The sequence below is a fragment of the Aquarana catesbeiana genome, linkage group LG06, assembly GCF_042186555.1.
Source record: "Aquarana catesbeiana isolate 2022-GZ linkage group LG06, ASM4218655v1, whole genome shotgun sequence".
NCBI lineage: Eukaryota > Metazoa > Chordata > Amphibia > Anura > Ranidae > Aquarana > Aquarana catesbeiana.
The window spans coordinates 17,814,723-17,834,536 of NC_133329.1; the positions used below are offsets into that span (position 1 = coordinate 17,814,723).

The following is a 19,814-nucleotide window of genomic DNA, read 5'->3' on the forward strand; positions in this document are numbered from 1 at the left end:
TTGCATTGCTTTTGAAGGTCAACCAGCCGAGCACTGGCATTATATGACCGACAGAAATGCCCACAGACTTTCCTGGCCTGCCTCAGGAGATCCTTTAAGCCTGGGTACCTGGACAAGAACCGCTGCACCACCAAATTAAGGACGTGAGCCAAACAGGGAACATGGGTGAAGTGTCCCTGTCAGAGGGCGGGCAGGAGGTTGGTGCCATTGTCGCAAACCACCATTCCTGGCTGAAGCTGGTGTGGCGCCAACCACCTCTGAGCCTGCCCCTGCAGAGTTGCCAGAATCTCTGCCCCAGTGTGGCTCCTGTCTCCTAAGCAGACCAACTCAAGCACAGCATGGCATCTTTTTGCCTGAGTGCTTGTGTAGCCCCTAGAATGCCTACTGAGCACCGCTGGTTCCGAGGACAAATCTGCAGAGGAAGAGGCCATAGAGGAAGAAGAAGAGGAGGGGGCGGAGGAGAGAGGTGTGGCAGAATCACCACTACCAGCATTTTGGAGGCGTGGTGGTGGAACAAGCTCCAACAATACTGCACCCTGTCCTGCATCCTTCCCAGCTGCCAGCAGGGTTACCCAGTGCGCCGTGAAAGAAAGGTAACGTCCCTGTCCATGCCTGCTGGACCATGAGTCAGCGGTAATATGCACCTTACCACTGACCGCCCTGTCCAACGAGGCCAAGACATTGTCTTCCACATGCCGGTAGAGAGCCACAAATTCCACAAATTCTCGAAAGGGGGCAGAGTCTACCAGCTGAAAAGGCAGCAGTTGGAGTGCTAGCAATTTAGCCAAACTAGCATTCAGCCGCTGAGCATGTGGATGGCTGGGACCCCTTTTCTTTTGACGGTTTAGCAACTGGGGTAGGGAAATTTGCCTGCTACAATCGGATTTAGGTGTACCGCTAGCAGATTGCCGCAAGTGCTTGGGACACCTAATTCTACACCTTCATTCCATTCAGTGCAGGTTTCTGAGAGGACTGAAGGTATAGTGGGGTTGGAGATCCCAGTTGATGAGGAGCAAGGAGAGGTCCCCCTTCTTCTTTGGTGTGGGTCTTTTAAGTACTGTTGCCAACGGACTGCATGGGAGCTCGACATATGTCTGGTCAAGCATGTGGTGCCCAAGCTGCTGCTGTTTTGGTCATGCTTGATATGCTTCAGACATATGTTGCAAACAGACATATGTTGCAAACAGCAATGGTGCGATCTGCTACACGTCTCAAAAAAGGCCCACACTAAAGAACTTTTGAAAAAAACGCGCAGTCAGTTGGATGTCCTTAAGCTGGCCCCTGGAGGGTACCCTGCCTCATTGGAGATGTGCCTCCTCCTCCTCTCTTCTATCAGGCACCCACATAGAGTCAGTGACCTCATCATCCCCTCCCTTTTCACCACTGGAGCAAATCTGGCAGTATACTGCAGCTGGGGGAACATGACTGCCAGTTTCTTGTCCTTCTTAGGAACCCCCTCTCTCTGGGCTCACGTTACTACCTTTATCCTCAACCTGGGTACCATCACCAGAGCCTTCAAGACGATGCACATCCTCCTGCAGCATGTACCCGACACTGTGGTTGAACAGTTCGGGGGACTCCTCAGGACATAATGGTGCGGCTAGGGAAGGAGTGTCTGATGCCATTGAGCCGATGGAATAGGCTGCTTTGGCAGCTGCATTGGCAGCCAAACTTGTCTTAGCCTGGGTGACAGTGGGTGAGGAGGATTAGAACGCGTTTGTCATCCACTCTACCAACTCTTCTGCATGTTGTGGCTCAACACGGCCAGCTGCTGAAAAAAAGGACAAGCATGCTCCACGGCCACGTGCTGAGGATGCACCGTGTCCATGACCAGCACTGTTGGCTGCAGACACAGAGCCTGCTTGCCCTCTTTAAGTGACCTCTGAGCATCTGCCTTTACTTGGTGGCCTTCCAGACATGCTGTAAATTGGATTAGCAAAATACCGCCTAAAGTTTACTAGAAAAATTACACCAGGAATGGTATGCAGTCAGGTATAGGCTTGGCTAGACTAGAATGCAGTGGATATATATGTAGGAGACTATATATATATATCTATATGCACTGCAGATCACTGAATCGCCTGCCTGCCTGCCTGAAAGTGTTGTTGAAAACGTACACAAGGAAAGGCCTGTAGTCAGGTATAGGCTTGGCTGGACTAGAATGCAGTGGATATATATATATATATATATATATATATATATATATATATGAGACAGTTTATATATTGTATGCACTGCAGATCACTGAATCACCTGCCTGCCTGCCTGCCTGAAAGTGTATTTGAAAACGTACACCAGGAATGGCCTGTAGTCAGGTATAGGCTTGCCTAGACTTGAATGCAGTGGATATACAGTATATGTAGGAGACTGTATATATATTTTATGCACTGCAGATCACTGAATCACCTGCCTGCCTGAAAGTGTCATTGAAAACGTACACCAGGAATGGCCTGTAGTCAGGTATAGGCTTGGCTAGACTAGAATGCAGTGGATATATATATATAGGAGACTGTATATATATTTTATGCACTGCAGGTCACTGAATCACCTGCCTGTCTGCCTGAAAGTGTAATTGAAAACGTACACCAGGAATGGCCTGTAGTCAGGTATAGGCCTGGATAGACTAGAATGCAGTGGATATATATGTGGGAGACTATATATATTTAATGCACTACAGATCACTGAATTACTTGCCTGCCTGAAAGTGTATTTGAAAACGCACACCAGCAATGGCCTGCAGTCAGATATAGGCTTGGCTAGACTAGAATGCAGTGGATATATATGTAGGAGACTGTATATATATTTTATGCACTGCAGATCACTGAATCACCTGCCTGCCTGCCTGCCTGCCTGAAAGTGTATTTGAAAACGTACACCAGCAGTGGCCTGTAGTCAGGTATAGGCTTGGCTAGACTAGAATGCAGTGGATATATATGTAGGAGACAGTATATATATTTTATGCACTGCAGATCACTGAATCACCTGCCTGCCTGCAAGTGTATTTGAAAACGTACACCAGGAATGGCCTGTAGTCAGGTATAGGCTTGGCTCGACTAGAATGCAGTGGATATATATGTAGGGGACTGTATATATATTTTATGCACTGAAGATCACTGAATCACCTGCCTGCCTGCCTGAAAGTGTATTTGAAAATGTACACCAGGAACTACATGCAGTCAGATATAGGCTTGGCTAGACTAGAATGCAGTGAATATATATATGTTGGAGACTGTATATATATTTTATGCAGTGCAGATCACTGAATCACCTGCCTGCCTTCCTGCCTGCCTGCCTGCTTGAAGGTGTATTTGAAAACGTACACCAGGAACTACCTGCAGTCAGGTATAGGCTTGGCTAGACTAGAATGCAGTGGATATATATATGTTGGAGACTGTATATATATTTAATGCACTGCAGATCACTGAATCACTTGCCTGCCTGAAAGTCTTTTTGAAACCATACACCAGCAATGGCCTGCAGTCAGATATAGGCTTGGCTAGACTAGAATGCAGTGGATATATATGTAGGAGACAGTATATATATTTTATGCACTGCAGATCACTGAATCACCTGCCTGCCTGCCTGAAATTGTATTTGAAAGTGTACACCAGCAATGGCCTGCAGTCAGATATAGGCTTGGCTAGACTAGAATGCAGTGGATATATATATGTTGGAGACTGTATATATATTTAATGCACTGCAGATCACTGAATTACTTGCCCGCCTGAAAGTGTATTTGAAAACGCACACCAGCAATGGCCTGTATTTAGATATAGGCTTGGCTAGACTAGAATGCAGTGGATATATATGTAGGAGACTGTATATATATTTATATATATATTATGCACTGCAGATCACAGAATCACCTGCCTGCCTGAAAGTGTATTTGAAAATGTACACCAGCAATGGCCTGTAGTCAGGTATAAGCTTGGCTAGACTAGAATGCAGTGTATATATATGTAGGAGACAGTATATATATTTTATGCACTGCAGATCACTGAATCACCTGCCTGCCTGCAAGTGTATTTGAAAACGTACACCAGGAATGGCCTGTAGTCAGGTATAGGCTTGGCTAGACTAGAATGCAGTGGATATATATGTAGGAGACTGTATATATATTTTATGCACTGCCAATCACTGAATATTCTGCCTGGCCCGCCTGCCTGAAAGTGTATTTGAATATGTATACCAGGAATGGCCTGCAGTGAGATCTAGCTATATATGGATACAGTGTATATATATATACTAAATACACTGCAGCTAACTGAATCAACTGCCTGCCTGAAGTAGATTAGAAACAGTACCCCAGGAACGGTCTGCAGTGAGATCTAGCTAAACTGGATACAGTGGATATATATATATATATATATATATATATATATATATATATATATATATATATATATATATATATATATATATACCAGTCTGACTGTATATATATAATACACAGCAGCTAACTGAATCAACTGCCTGCCTGAAGTATATTAGAAACTGTACACCAGGAATGGTCTGCAGTGAGATCTAGCTAAACTGGATACAGTGTGTGTGTATGTATATATAAGCTGTATCCAGTTTAGCTAGATCTCACTGCAGACCGTTCCTGCTGTACTGTTTCTAATCTACTTCAGGAAAGCAGTTGATTCAGTTAGCTGCAGTGTATTTTGTATATATACATCCCAGCTTTGTATATATATATATATATATATATATATATATATATATATATATATATATACAAAGCCGGGATGTATATATACAAAATACACTGCAGCTAACTGAATCAACTGCTTGCCTGAAGTAGATTAGAAACAGTACAGCAGGAACGGTCTGCAGTGAGATCTAGCTAAACTGGATACAGTGTATATATATATATATATATATATATATATATATATATATATATATATATATATATATGTAGCAATAACTCACGGTGGAGCTGCTGGTTTAAGCGGGCCTGTCCTCTTTGCTCTACACCCTTTTTAAATTGTTCACTCACCTTGACACAACTGTAGTGCAGTGTTGTAACAATATGAGCATTAACTTTAACCCACAATATACACTTACAATTATGGTTACCTCTGCCTGGGTGCTGGTAGCTCCACCTATAGGAGAAATGACAACACTGCACGCAAACTTCAAGAATGACCAAAAATAACTTCTTCTTTTGAATAAGTAATATATTTATATAAAGAGTTATTTCAATGAATATACTATCACACCAACATAGTGTGATAGTATAAGAAATGATAATGACTATCGCTAATAGATACAAATATATATATATATATATTGGTATGAATCTATACCTGGGAGCTCCCCCTGCTCTAGACCTTAAAGTCACTATCCTAGAATGCAGGGCCCTGCAATGAAAAAGGTAGTCCAGACATCTTCAGTCTTCGCTAGCTTTTATAATTGTAATCCCAAAGGGTTCCTCCTGGGTGTTGCGCAGTGTAGTATAACACACTCAAACAATTGTAATCCAAACGCTTGACTAGGTGTCTTTATATGAAGAAACAAACATCTAACATCCACTCTTGAACACTGAAGTCTATTCGGATGTAAGGCTTTCTGACTTAACTTGTTCCGTGGGACTATCAGTCCCAGCAGCACTCTGTACAATTCTAAAGGTGTGTGTAATACTCAAATAAACTTCTGGGTGTTAACCCTCTCACCACACAGAATCCAGGCAGGTGAATGTCTCTGGTTCAGCAGTTCTCAGTTCCGTATGGAGGCACCACCACACCGACACACTGTTCCGTTCACAAACAACCAGGAGTCCTTGGTTATCTCCCCACAGGTCTTCCGGAACGATCACGTCTCTTGTCCAGCTCACTGCCATGCGATGGCAGGATGCTGCAGCTGCTCTGCTCCTTCGCAAAGTAGGCCGTAACCCTGTGGGACACACACATCCACAGAGTTCTGCTGGCAGGCCACGCGTCCCAGGAACAAGAGAGCTAAAATGGCCGCTCCTTACCCTTTTATATCCTCCCACAATGCAGTTCAGGTCTGACTTTGTCCAGGAGCATTGTGGGTAGGTCATAGCTACAGTTCCAAAGTAAACAATGAATCACTTCCGTGCCACTTAATCCTGAGACGTAAACTTATTGTACTTTATCAATTGTCCACAAGATGGCATTAACACAACGTATGCATTGTATAATACACATAGAGCTAGAAACAACAGTTGTCAGCGCTATATATATATATATATATATATATATATACACAGGGCTTTTTTTCTCAAACAATAGGTGCTGGAACTTAACCACGGCCCCACAAAACCCCTCCCCCTACACACACCCTCCAAATCACATCAAATAGTGGGTGTGTTCAGTCAAATTTCACGAAAACAGTAGGAGGGTCTTAAAGGGGCATTAAATATCAGGATTGCATTACATACAGAGTGCAGAGCTGTCACTTGTAAACACAGAAACCAGTCTTCTGTGTTTACAAGTGATTGTGGTGAGCAGGCACCAAAGGGTCTGAGCCAGAGGTGGTGGAACTGAGTTCCACCAAGTTCCCCCTCAAAAAAAAGGCGTGTATATATACATACCTCCCAACAATCAAGCAAAAGTATGCAGGCATAGGACACACCCCCTGTCACACCCCCTTAAAGGAGAATTGTACAAAAAAACAAGTGCTTTTTTTTACCACTACTATTCCTTTATATTGGCTTTTGCAATTTACAAACGCAGCAATTTAGAAATCAGATGAAAGGTTAAGCGCTGGAAAACACTTTTTGATCGATAAAAAGTGCATCTTATATACAACTATATAGATCAGACCAAAATGAGGGACAAATGAGGAGGAATGAGGGACAGAGGGACATTGCTCCAAATCAGGGACATTCCCTCCAAATCAGGGACAGTTGGAAGCTATGTATATATACAGTATATATATGTATATATATAGAAAGCCGGGATGTATATATAAACAAAATACACTGCAGCTAACTGAATCAACTGCCTGCCTGAAGTGGATTAGAAACAGTACACCAGGAACGGTCTGCAGTGAGATCTAGCTAACTGAATAAACTGCCTGCTCAGAGTAAATGAAATGACACTCTCTCTCTCTCTATCTCTCTCTCCACCAGCAACACACTACACAGGGCAGACGTGCAGGCAGCCTTATATAGTGTGAGTCGTGGACTTAACCCCCTGAGCCATAATTGGCCAAAGGCACCCTGCCTTTGGCCAATTATGGCTCTCTTTGCTTAAGGCGCTGTGATTGGCCAAAGCATGTGGGTCATAGTGTATGCTTTGCCAATCATCAGCCAGCAATGCACTGCGATGATGCAGTGTGAATTTGGCTCCAACGCCCCAGAATTTTCGATCTTCGAACAATCGAACAGCCGATGTTCGAGTCGAACTCATGTTCAACTCGAACTCGAAGCTCATCCCTAATTACGATATTACTGCCTTTACACAAACCTTTAATGGCATCCCAGTCTTAGTCCGTAGTCAACTCTTCTGGGAAGGCTGTCCACAAGGTTTAGGAGGGTCTATGGGAATGTTTAACCATTCTTTCAGAAGCGCATTTTTGAGACCAGGCACTGATTGGATGAGAAGGCCTGGTTCACAGTCTACGCTCAAATTCATCCCTCATTCATCATTCATCAAAGGTGTTCTATCGGGTTGCGATCAGGACAGGCAGGCCAGGTCAAGTTCCTCCACCCCAAACTCACTCATCCATGTCTTTATGGACCTTGCTTTGTACACTGGTCCAAATCATTTGGTGGAGGGAGGATTATGGTGTGGGGTTGTTTTTCAGGGGTTGGGCTTGACCCATTAGTTCCAGTGAAGGGAACTCTTAAGGCATCAGCATATCAAGGCATTTTGGACAATTTCATGCTCCCAACTTTGAGGGAACAGTTTGGGGCTGGCCCCTTCCTGTTCCAACATGACTGCGCACCAGTGCACAAAGCAAGTTCCATAAAGACATGGATGAGTGAGTTTGAGGTGGAGAAACTTGATTGGCCTGCTTGCTAAAGGGAGCTTCCAGATTCTGATAAGCCCACCTGCTTGCAAACCTCCACAACCAATGCCCAGGGTTGTTGCAAACAGGCCCCTCTCCCCATCAACATGGGGACAAGGTGCTTTGATGTGGGGGGGAGCAGAGCCCCCTGCCTCAAAGCACCCCTTCATGTTGAGGGCACGTGGCATGGTATGGTTTTGGAGGGGGGCGCTCACTCATTCCTCCTTTTCCTGACCTGCCAAGCTGCATGCTCTGGTATGGATTTTAAGGGGGACCCACACCATTTAAAAAAAAAAAATTGCCGTGGGGTTCCCCTTAAAATTCACATGAGACCCAAAGGGCCTGGTATGCTTGTGGGGGGTCCACATCGTTTTTTTTTTTTTTCATTTTTTTTTTATTTCCGGCAATAACTTGCAGCTGCGATAAGCAATTTAAATGACATTTTTTTTCCTTTATAAATGTCAGTTTTGCTGCAGCAGGTTCTATACATGGTACAGATGCGCCACTTTACAGGTAGACTAAGGAGACCCCCCAGGCACAATATATTTTATGGAATTTTTAATTTTTATTGTTTCACTTTAAGCATCAATAAAATCACTGCTCCTGTAAAAATTATATTTTTTAAAAGTTTTTTTGCATTGATACATGTCCCCCTGGGCAGTACCTGGACCCCCATACTCTTTTTATGGCCAATAACTTGAATATAAGCCTTCAAAATGGGGACTTTTGATTTTTTATGTTCAGTCCCCATAGATTTTAACCACTTCCTTACTGGGCACTTAAACCCCCCTCCTGCCCAGAAGCTTTCAGCGCTGATGCATTTTGAATGACAATTGCGCAGTCATACAACACTGTACCCAAATGAAATTTTTATCATTTTTTTTCACATAAATAGAGCTTTCTTTTGGTGGTAATTAATCACAGCTGGGATTTTTATTTTTTGCTAAACAAACAAAAAAGATGGAAAATTTTGAAAAAAAAAATCATGTTTCATAGTTTGTTATAAAATTTTGTAAACAGGTAAATTTTCTCCTTCATTGATATGCGCTGATAAGGCGGCACTGGTGGGCACTGATAGGCTGCACTGGTGGGCACTGATAGGCTGCACTGATGGGCACTGATAGGCACAGTTAAGGTGGCACTGATAAGCACAGATAAGGCAACACTAAGGCGGTACTGATGGGCACAGATAAGGCGGCACTGATGGCCACTGATAAGATGGCACTGATGGTCACTGATAGGTGGCACTGATGGGTGGCACTGATAGGTGGCACTGATGGGTACCACTGATAGATGGCACTGATGGGCACTGATAGGTGGCACTGATAGGTGGCACTGATGGGCACTGATAGGTGGCACTGATGTGCAGCTCTGTTGATGAGGCACTGATTGTGGGCACTGATGGGTGGCACTGTGGGCACTGATGGGTGGCGCTGGTGGGCACTGGTAGGTGACACTGTTGTCTACTGCTAGGTGCCACTGGCAGGTGGCACAGGTGGGCACTGAGGAGCTGGCGGCAGCTCTCCATGATTGGGACTGATGTCCCTCTCACGGCCGCCGTGAGTGGCTTTTTTTTCTCCTCACGCTGTCAGCACGAGGAGAAAAAATAGCTGATTACCGGCTCTGTTTACATCACATGATCAGCTGTCATTGGCTGACAGCTGATCATGTGGTACGGGGTCAGGATCAACCCCTTACTCCGATCTGTGATCCAGCGAGTCTCATAGACTCGCTGATCAAAGAGCGTGCCGCATGCGCCCTGCAGGAGGCGTGCAGGCCACTCGGACACGAGAGGACGTCAATAGACGTACTCCAGGCAAAGCAGGTCCGCGCTGTAGCTGTTGATGAGGCACTGATTGTGGGCACTGATGGGTGGCACTGTGGGCACTGATGGGTGGCGCTGGTGGGCACTGGTAGGTGACACTGTTGTCTACTGCTAGGTGCCACTGGCAGGTGGCACAGGTGGGCACTGAGGAGCTGGCGGCAGCTCTCCATGATTGGGACTGATGTCCCTCTCACGGCCGACGTGAGCGGCTTTTTTTTCTCCTCACGCTGTCAGCATGAGGAGAAAAAATAGCCGATTACCGGCTCTGTTTACATCACATGATCAGCTGTCATTGGCTGACAGCTGATCATGTGGTAAGGGGTCAGGATCGACCCCTTACTCCTATCTGTGATCCAGCGAGTCTCATAGACTCGCTGATCAAAGAGCGTGCCGCATGCGCCCTGCAGGAGGCACGCAGGCCACTCGGACACGAGAGGACGTCAATAGACGTACTCCCGGCAAAACAGGTCCACGCTGTAGCCGTCATTCGGCTATAACGCAAATCTGAAGAAGTTAACAGAGTTTGGGGCTCAGGTCCGAACTTTTTCGCTGTTTGGGACTTCTGGTACGAACTGAACCGGGGGGTGTTCGGCCCATCACTATCACTAGTCATGATAAATGTGGGTCACATACGTGTCAGCATCAAATATATAGTGGTGTTGACATTTACTTGAGTGCCAATATTTCCCAGCCAAGTGCATGGACCCTATTCCTGTACACACAGAGAAGGGTTCATGGAAGCTGGGGGAGGAAGTTGGACAAAGGCTCTTTTAGATTTATTTCTTTTCCCTCAAATTTCTTCCATGAACATACCAACAGATTATTTCCCAAAGTGTCAAGTGGAATCGTCTCTGGACATTGGTGACATTCTGATGAGTAGGAGCCCAAAGAAGCTAACCACAAATAATGATAGAAGGTCACCTGTAGATGAATACTGGCAGTAGAAGGTCTTTGGAGTTAAGTTCGGCTTCAGTTATGGCTTTCATTCTCTCATCGAAAGACTTTTGCCAAACCACCTCTTCATCCAGAGGCTGCAAGTTTCCTGCAAATATATGGAAAATTATCACACTTTCTAAATGTTTTTAGACTGACAAGGAAATACTCAACTAGGGTCATACAGGATCGTATTTATCAATCTGTATAAAGTGTAACCCGTGTTACCCCTGAGCCACAGATCACTTCCAAGTGTTTGTGCTCTGACTCCCATATTTCAGTGAAGGTTTATATCTAATGTGTGGCTCTACAGCAGTGGTTCTCAACCCTGTTCTCAAGTACCCCAAACAGGCCATGTTTTGGGAATTTTCTTAGAGAAAATAGCTGTGCAAAATACCAGCACCTGTGCAAGATAAAGGAAAACCTGCAAATATGGCCTGTTGGGGGTACTTGAGGACAGGGTTGAGAACCATTGCTCTACAACAAACACATTGGCTCCTACTGCTGTCAATCAACGTCCAGAAAGAGTGTAACACTGCTCAGACTGTGGATAAAGAATTCCTTGTGGGTGCTGGCCCCGGCTCACCGCCGACAATAGTAATTGAAGAAAATGGAAAATTTTCCTTTTTCTTCAATTGCTGTCAATCAAAGCCTGTGAGGGTGGGGTGAGCCGCGCTCTGTGTGTCTTATAGATACACAGACCAGGTGGCTCAGGAGTGAGCACGCACGAGTGCCCCCACTGCACGCCGCTTGGAACACCGGATGGGGACCCCAGTAGAGGTGGATCGGGGCTGCTTTATGCAAAACCATTGCACAGAGCAGGTAAGTGGAACATGTTTGTTATTAAAAATAACAAAAAACAAAAACAAAAAAGATGAAACTTTTTGTATCACTTTTTGTATGAGTTTCTAGCAGTGAAAAAAAAAACATAAAGTGTGTGGGGAAAATAATAGGCCTGATCTTTATCCTGTCCCTACATGAAACTAACCCAACTCAATCATAGCATCACCATACCCCCCAAACCCAAACACTTGGCCTTAATCTATAACCTAACCCAGTGTTTCTCAACTCCAGTCCTCAAGGCGCCCCAACAGGTCATGTTTTCAGGCCTTCCATTATTTTGCACAGGTGATTTGATCAGTTTCACTGCCTTAGTAATTACCACAGCCGTTTTATCTGAGGGAAATCCTGAAAACATGACCTGTTGGGGCGCCTTGAGGACTGGAGTTGAAAAACACTGATCTAACCCTTAAAATATGCCCTTGCGTTAAACCAACCCCAACCCTATCTTTAACCACTTACTTACCGGGCACTTAACCCCCTTCCTGCCCAGACCAATTTTTAGCATTCGGCACTGTTGCACTTTGAGTGACAATTACGCGGTCATGCTGCACTGTACCCATATGACATTTTTTTTCTCATACAAAGAGAGCTTTCTTTTGGTGGTATTTAACCAGTTCAGCCCGGACCAAAAAGTGCTCTGGCCAAAGACCAGAGCACTTTTTGCGATTCGGCACTGCGTCGCTTTAACTGACAATTGCACGGTCGTGCGACGTGGCTCCCAAACAAAATTGATGTCTTTTTTTTTCCACAAATAGAGCTTTCTTTTGGTGGTATTTGATCACCTCTGCGGATTTTATTTTTTGCGCTATAAACAAAAAAGTAGCGCCAATTTTGAAAAAAAAAACGCATTATTTTTTACTTTTTGCTATAATAAATTTCTCCCCAAAAAATATAAAAAAAACATTTTTTTTCCTCAGTTTAGGCTGATATGTATTCTTCTACATATCTTTGGTAAAAAAAAAATCGCAATAAGCGTTTATTGATTGGTTTGCGCAAAAGTTATAGCGTCTACAAAATAGGGGATAGTTTTATGGCATTTTTATTGATAACTTTTTTTTACTAGTAATGGCGGCGATCAGCAATTTTTATCATGACTGCGACATTATGGCGGACACATCGAACAATTCTGACACATTCTTGGGACCATTGGCATTAATACAGCGATCAATGCTAAAAATTGCATTGATTACTGGCAGTGAAGGGGGTAACCACTAGGTGGCGCTGTAGGGGTTAAGTGTGTCCTAGGGAGTGATTCTAACTGTGTGGGAGAGGGAATGTGTGTGACACATCACTGATCACTGCTCCCAATTACAGGGAGCAGAGATCAGTGTCCTGTCACTAGGCAGAAGGGGGAGATGCTTGTTTACATCAGCATCTCCACGTACTTCCTCACTGTGAGACGATCGCAGGTATCCCCGCGGACATCGGGTCCGCGGGACCCGCGATCATGGTCACGGAGCTTCCGGCAGGCGCCTCTTAAAGGGCAACGTACAGTGCCCTTCTGTCAGAGTACGTGCCCTTCTGCCACAGTATATCTGCGTGAGGTGGTTGGGAAGCGGTTAATCACCACTTGGGTTTTTTTTTTTTGCTAAACAAACAAAAAAGATAGATGGTCACCGATAGGTGGCACTAAGAGGCACTGATTAAGTGGCACTGGTGGGCACTGATGAGGCAGCACTGATAGGTGGAACTGATGAGCACTGATAAGTGGCACTGATGGGCACTGATAGGCACTGGTAGATGACACTAATGGGCCAGCACTGATAGGTGGCACTGATGAACACTGATAAGTGGCACTGATGGGCACTGATAGGCACTGGTAGGTGACACTGATAGGCCAGCACTGATAGGTGGCACTGGTGATGAGGCAATGATGGGCACTGATTGACAGCACTGGTGGGCATTGATAGGTGGCACTGGTGAGCATCGATAGGTGGCACTGGTGGGCACTGGTAGGTGGCAGTGGTGGGCACTGCATAGCAGCAGTGGGTCTGGAGTGTGTGGGACCGATGTCCCCTTTGCTCCAGACAGAAATTTTTTTTCTCTCTTTTCTCATGCTGTCAGCAAGAGGGAAAAAAAGCAGATCACCGTCTTCTGTTTACATCACGTGATCGGCTGTCATTGACTGACAGCTGATTACATGGTAAACATGGTAAGGGTCCGGGACTCGCTGATCACAGAGCGTGCAGCCCTCAGGGGACGCACAGACAGCTCATACATGGGAGGACGTACATGGACGCCCTCCCGGAAATTTAGGCCCGCGCTGTAGCTGTCTTTGGACTATAGCGCGGGCGGCAAGAGGTTAAACTACCCAGACCCTAAACCCTAACACTTGACCTTAATCCTTTATCTCAGCCGTTCAATCAGCCCCTAAATTTGACTCTAATCCAACTCAGCTGTCTCCCTACCCTCCTCTAAGACTAACTCAGGTGTAACCCTTTAAATTAGCCTTACCTTATGCCATAAATCTTAGCCTAACTCTTGGGATACGGTACATAAGTTTTCTTTTTTTTTTTTCTAATTCTTTATTTAAGATTCAAAAAGGTAGCCAAGACAATAAATCAAATCAGAACATTGGAAAAGTAGTCAGATTATATCAGTACATCAAGTAGATAGCTTCCAAACCCAGACAGACGTAACAGTAGAACCACTATTGTATTCAGGGTAAGACTACTAAAATGATACCTAGATTTTGGAAAGTCTGGATGTCCCACTATAATGGATTGGAAAAGGGAGGTAGAAAAAATAATGGAAGCAGAGAGATGGATACATATAGTTAAAGACCAACAGAATAAGTTTAAAGATACATGGTCAGGATGGCTGTATTACTCCTCAGAGATAGGGGGGATTAATCCCTTTTGGGAGCAATGCTGCGTTATGGATCGGATAGTCTGTGAGATGCATCTGGTGGAGGGAAATTGGGAGGAGGTGTTTTTTAATTTTTTAAAATTTTTTTGTGTTGTTTTTTGTGTTGTTTCTTTTTTCCTCCTCTGGGAGGCACAGTGGAGAGATGATTGATGTCATTAAAGGAAGAAAATAAGTTATAATAGTAAACTAGGCACGGGATGGGCAACACGTAATGGAATCACAAAAAAAAAGGGTAGACTGAAATGAGAAGAGGTATAAAAATGAAATGGTGGAATGAGATTATATTGAATTGAAACACTAAACATAATAGGACACAAAAATAGTCATTTGAAATTATACACTTTTTTTAAAATATTTTTTATTTTTATTTTTTTTTGTATTGTTGGTTGTTTGACACACGTAATAGGGTGCTGTAAAGCCCCCTTCTTAATTACACTTTGAATAATGTTTTGCACAAATTAGGTTTTGGTTATGGGTAGGCAAGTGGGTGGGCTTTTTCCTTTTTTTCTCTTTTGAAGATGACATGATCAAGGATCCGTTGTGTTTTCTCGGGGTGGGGGGTTAGTGTGGTGTATGTTAATGGAAAGACTTATATAGATATATTGTGTAATGTGTTTTTCTATGTTGTATGTTGGAATTTGTCTTAAATTTAAATTTGTCTTAAAGAGGAAGTAAACCCTGAAGGGTTTATTTCCTCTTTGTTTCCCTGCAAAGGAAAAGCATAATGGGCTACTATGCATCGCATACAGCCCATTATGTGTCACTTACCTGACACAGGAGCCTGCGATGTCACCGCTGTCCCCTCTTCCACGAAGCATCCATCTTCCGGGTATCGTGGCTCCGGTGCTGTGATTGGCCGGAGTCACGATGACGTCACTCCCGCACATGTGCGAGGAAGCCGCCACTAATGGCATGATCGCCGGTAGAAACGGCACGCTCAGTGCAAATAGATCACTATTGATGAGAATTGTCCATAAACTCAAATAGTTAAATAGCACCACAGTGATTGCACATCTAGGAAAAAGTGCCCGACCACCGCATAAATTGCCTGCTTACCAGATAGTAAGCAGAAAGGGGCGTTTGGCTATAGCCCAGCCACGGCCTTTGTCTTCCAAAGATGGCTGCTGGATACACACAGGAATGGACCCGATAGTGACAACCCCCTAAGCGTCTCCTTGATTCATAGCCGCATGGAGATGAACTCGGGATAGGCTCAGAAAGAAGAGAGACTGACCACAGCGTGATACAGTATGACAAATTTATTAAAAAATTGGGGATCCCCATTGAAAACGTCACCTATGACGAAACGCGTCTGGGAGGGCACGCACTGACGTCACCACGCTGTTGAGAGGAGGACGGGCTCCTGTGTTTGCCGGCCGGCATTGATTTTATGCGATCTTTTTTTCTTCACACATGTAAGTGCATTACCACTTCGTTTTTTAATTAATTACACATTATGTAAGGATATGCTTTGTTCACATTTCATGTCAGAGGTTTACAACCACTTTAAAGTGCATGGAATAATGACTCTAACCCAGTGATGGCAAACCTTGGCACCCCAGAGGTTTTGGAACTTCATTTCCCATGATGCTCAACTACACTGCAGAGTGCAGAAGCATCATGGGAAATGTAGTTCAAATACATCTGGGGTGCCAAGGTTCACTGTCACTGCCCTAACCTGTAACCTATCCTTAACATTTTGCATAGCCCTAAAATTGCTCTCCATAATCCTAACCTAACATTTTTTGCCCTAATCCTGAACCATAATCCCACCCTAGCACTAAATGGTTAGCACTTTTGTCTTGCATTTTCTGAATCCTGTGCTCAGATCCTTCTTGAGACACGCCATAATGAGTTTGTATCTTCTTCCCATGTCTGTGTAGATTTTTTTTTTCTACTAAAATGAAAAAATATACTGCTGTGGTATATGGCTTTCTCTTATGCCGCGTACACACGGTCGGACTTTTCGTCTACAAAAGTCCGACAGCCTGTCCGACAGACTTCCGGCGGACTTTCGGCGGACTTGCGGCAGACTTTCTAACGAACGGACTTGCCTACACACGACCACACAAAAGTCCGACGGATTCGTACGTGATGACGTACACCGGACTAAAATAAGGAAGTTCATAGCCAGTAGCCAATAGCTGCCCTAGCATGGGTTTTTGTCCGTCGGACTAGCACACAGACGAGCGGATTTCGGGGTCCGTAAAGATTTGAAGCATGTTTCAAATCTAAAGTCCGTCGGATTTGAGGCTGAAAAAGTCTGCTGAAAGTCCGGAGAAGCCCACACACGATCGGATTACCAGCCAGCTTTAGTCCGTCGGCGTCCGTTGGACTTTTGTAGACGAAAAGTCCGACCGTGTGTACGCGGCATTAAACTCCCCTAGTTGTAGACAAATTCAATATTGAGCTTATTTGAGTAACAGGGCCTGATGCGAACAGTTCTATGCCCTTTGTAAAGTTCTATGGATAATGCTGGCACTCTTTAATATGCAAAAAAACACAAAATCATTCCAAAATATTGGAGCAGCAGTGGGAAGTTTAAAATGTAAGCTCCTTTAGGAAGGCCTCCTGTAATGGTTTGATGGTCTTTGCTCAATGTTGGCACTAGAATTTGGACAATTATTAGACATATGTAATAAAAAAAAGAACACTGACCAAGCTGAGCATAAATTTCCTCCTTCTCACAGTTGTCTGCTTTTCCAAACCCTCGATTGTCCACCAGGGTGATGACGTCAGTCAGGAGGTACGATTTTCTTTGCCGGGTATGCCCCCCGTGGCTTTCGGTGGCTGACGCCTCAGATGCCTTGACCTCAAACCTGCCACCAAGCAAGGCATACATGAGGGAATTGATGAACGATGATTTTCCATGACCATTGTGACCACAGACCTGGAGCAAGATCCGATTGTAACCCAAATTTTCCATCTCAGAACTTTTAAGATTGTAGCTGAGAAGCTTCTCTCTCAGGTTCACCAAATCCTCCATCTCTGCTGACTGAGAGCAAAAATTATTAAGACAAGAAAAACGGAAAGTGAATTAAAAGGAACCCATCACAAAACAAAGATCCCACCTAAATACTCTCAAATGAAACTTGCCATTGTCCACATAGTATCAGTGTAAGTGTAGTCCCTGGATCAGATTTGGTACATGGACTGAAGATGGAGAATACCTGCTCGTCCCGATGGCTTCTGAAATTTCTGAGACATGTATCTTGTTTTGGAGCTGCTTGCTGTAAAAAAAAAACTCCAGTTAAAAAAAGTATAAAGTTGCTACAGTGAGCATTATGTTCTCTGTCAAGAGAACCAGCTAGTGTAGGTGGGGTGTAGTGTGTGTGGCGGCAATAATTCACACAGTTGGGTGCAATATAAAACATGTATTGAAGTAATGAAGCAACAATTCACAACAAACCTGGTGGAAAAGATACCCAGCTGGAGGCACTGATGGTTTCCAGAAAAGTGAAAGGAGCAGATTCCAGCTGCGTCTGTTGAGAGAGAGCTGAATGCAGCCTGGCTGCCTCGTGGCCGAGAAGGTGTCCAGAAGAGTTGCGACCCTACGCTTTTCCTCCTCATCAGGAACCATTCCCTTATGCTAGTGCTGCCCCTAACAAGCTGGGGACCTGTCCCTAACTCTACCAACTCGCAAAATGCACCCCAAACCTGGGAGACAGGACCTTAAAAAGGCTCTGCCTGACCCAAGATGGCCACCAGAGTCACATGGGGCTGCAGCATCCAATCGGTTTGCTTTCCGAGTGACCCAGGAAACCAAAGAGGAACCATGTTCCTCCTGACTTGCCGCTGCCATGCCGCTGCGGAATAGCGCCACCTGCAGTGAAGAAAGTAGACTGCACCTGGCTACATGTGCTTACGCTAAAGTCTGGACATTATTATATCTTATAATCCTATATTACTACATCTGTGCTGTTCAGGCCAACTTACTGGACGGTGTCTGACCCTTCAAGCGGATAGTATAAGGTCAGAGGTTTTCTTAAGCCCTTTGTACTACCTGACCTCAAACACAACTAACAACTCCTGATAATGCACAGGAGCAACACTGACACTGATCATAAGGTCATACTAGAAAGACCCATCTCCTTAGTACTTAGTTTTAGCAAGTGTACTTGAATGGTTTTTCTATACATGCACAGAATTCTCGCAAACTATGTAGCTTACCTGAACAGAACTATTTTATATCCTGTTTTATTTTACAGTTTTGAGGAACGTCTAAAAAAAAAAAAAAAAAAAGGGGGTTGACACCAACAAGTCCACAGTGGCCGACATTGACCACACCAGCTTTTCGTCAGTCCAGGACCCAATATACACATACCAGTCTCAGGCCATAGAATATTTTATTCTAGAAGAAGTGTTTAAGCTTTAGAGGTTGTTCCTCAGACTCTGGGCACCCCTTCTCCAGGACCCAGGAATCATTTGGCCTTTGATATAGTATGACAAAAAAGAAAAATGGCTGCCAACGGCATTTAACAAATTTCTAAAGTAACAAGATGGGAAACTGTGGTTCTACTCTTTACACCCAAGTAAACTGTCACCCTACCAGGGGCGGATCCAGGAGGGGGCAAAGGGTCAATTGCCCCCCCCCCCCACCGTGAAAATAGTGAGCAGGTTGTGCTGATGCCGACCCCCCTATCAGCCGTTGCTGCCACAGGACACAGGGCAGCGGCGCCGAAACTGACAAGCTCTGTGAAGGGAATGACACAGGCAGAGCCGCAGCTGCGGGGGATTTCCACCCCTCCTTTTCCTCCTTGAGCTGAGCATTCACTTGGCAATGCCCTCCTATTGGCTACATTCAGGGAAAATGGCTGAGAAACTAGCAGCTAGAGGATTATGGGACATGTAGTCCCATGTACCAGCAGGCCCCAGGATGATTGACTGAGAGGACTGCAGCCCCCAGCATGCTGAGCAGGAGGGGAAGAGGAAGAGAGGAGAAGAGGGACTATGAGGCTGTCGGTTGGAAGGAGCCAGAGATTCTATCATTATCCTCCAAGGTAAGAACTTACCTCCAGGTGGGGGGAGCGAGGGGGATGAGGGGGGCGGGATGCAGGCTTCCATCAGGGGCGTACTGACAACTCATGGGGTCCCGGGCAATAGAAGATTATGGGGCCCCCAGGCTTACGTGTGCTCGCCATGCCAGGAGTAAGTAACAAACAAATCAACATATAGAGTACAGCAGTCGGGATGAGTGCCACGTTCACATCAGAGTCCTCCCTTACACCAAAGTCCCAACATTCTCCCTATACATCACAGTCCGCAGAGTCCTACCCGATGGCAGAGCCCCCCCAGTGTGTCACCTTCTATCTGTGTCCCATTACACACACCTTTGCACCTTAGTGCTTGGTGTGGCAGGCAGCTG

At 44.8% G+C, this 19,814-nt stretch overlaps 1 protein-coding gene across 8 annotated transcripts in view; it reads right to left on the reverse strand.

Moving 5' to 3' along the window:
- Positions 1-19,814, reverse strand: part of LOC141148206 (uncharacterized) — a 38,616-nt gene that overhangs the window by 12,749 nt on the left and 6,053 nt on the right. For 4 of the 8 annotated variants that reach the window (XM_073635429.1, XM_073635427.1, XM_073635428.1 and 1 more), the window contains 3 exons: positions 17,546-17,679; positions 17,108-17,444; positions 10,727-10,847 (listed from right to left, as the gene is read on the reverse strand). In XM_073635429.1, the coding sequence (XP_073491530.1) occupies positions 10,727-10,847; positions 17,108-17,444; positions 17,546-17,557 (470 nt within the window). In that variant the 5' untranslated portion in view covers positions 17,558-17,679. Of the gene's footprint in view, positions 1-10,726; positions 10,848-17,107; positions 17,445-17,520; positions 17,680-18,619; positions 18,671-19,814 lie in introns of all 8 variants that reach the window. The other 4 variants (XM_073635433.1, XM_073635431.1, XM_073635430.1 and 1 more) reach the window with 3 other exon arrangements.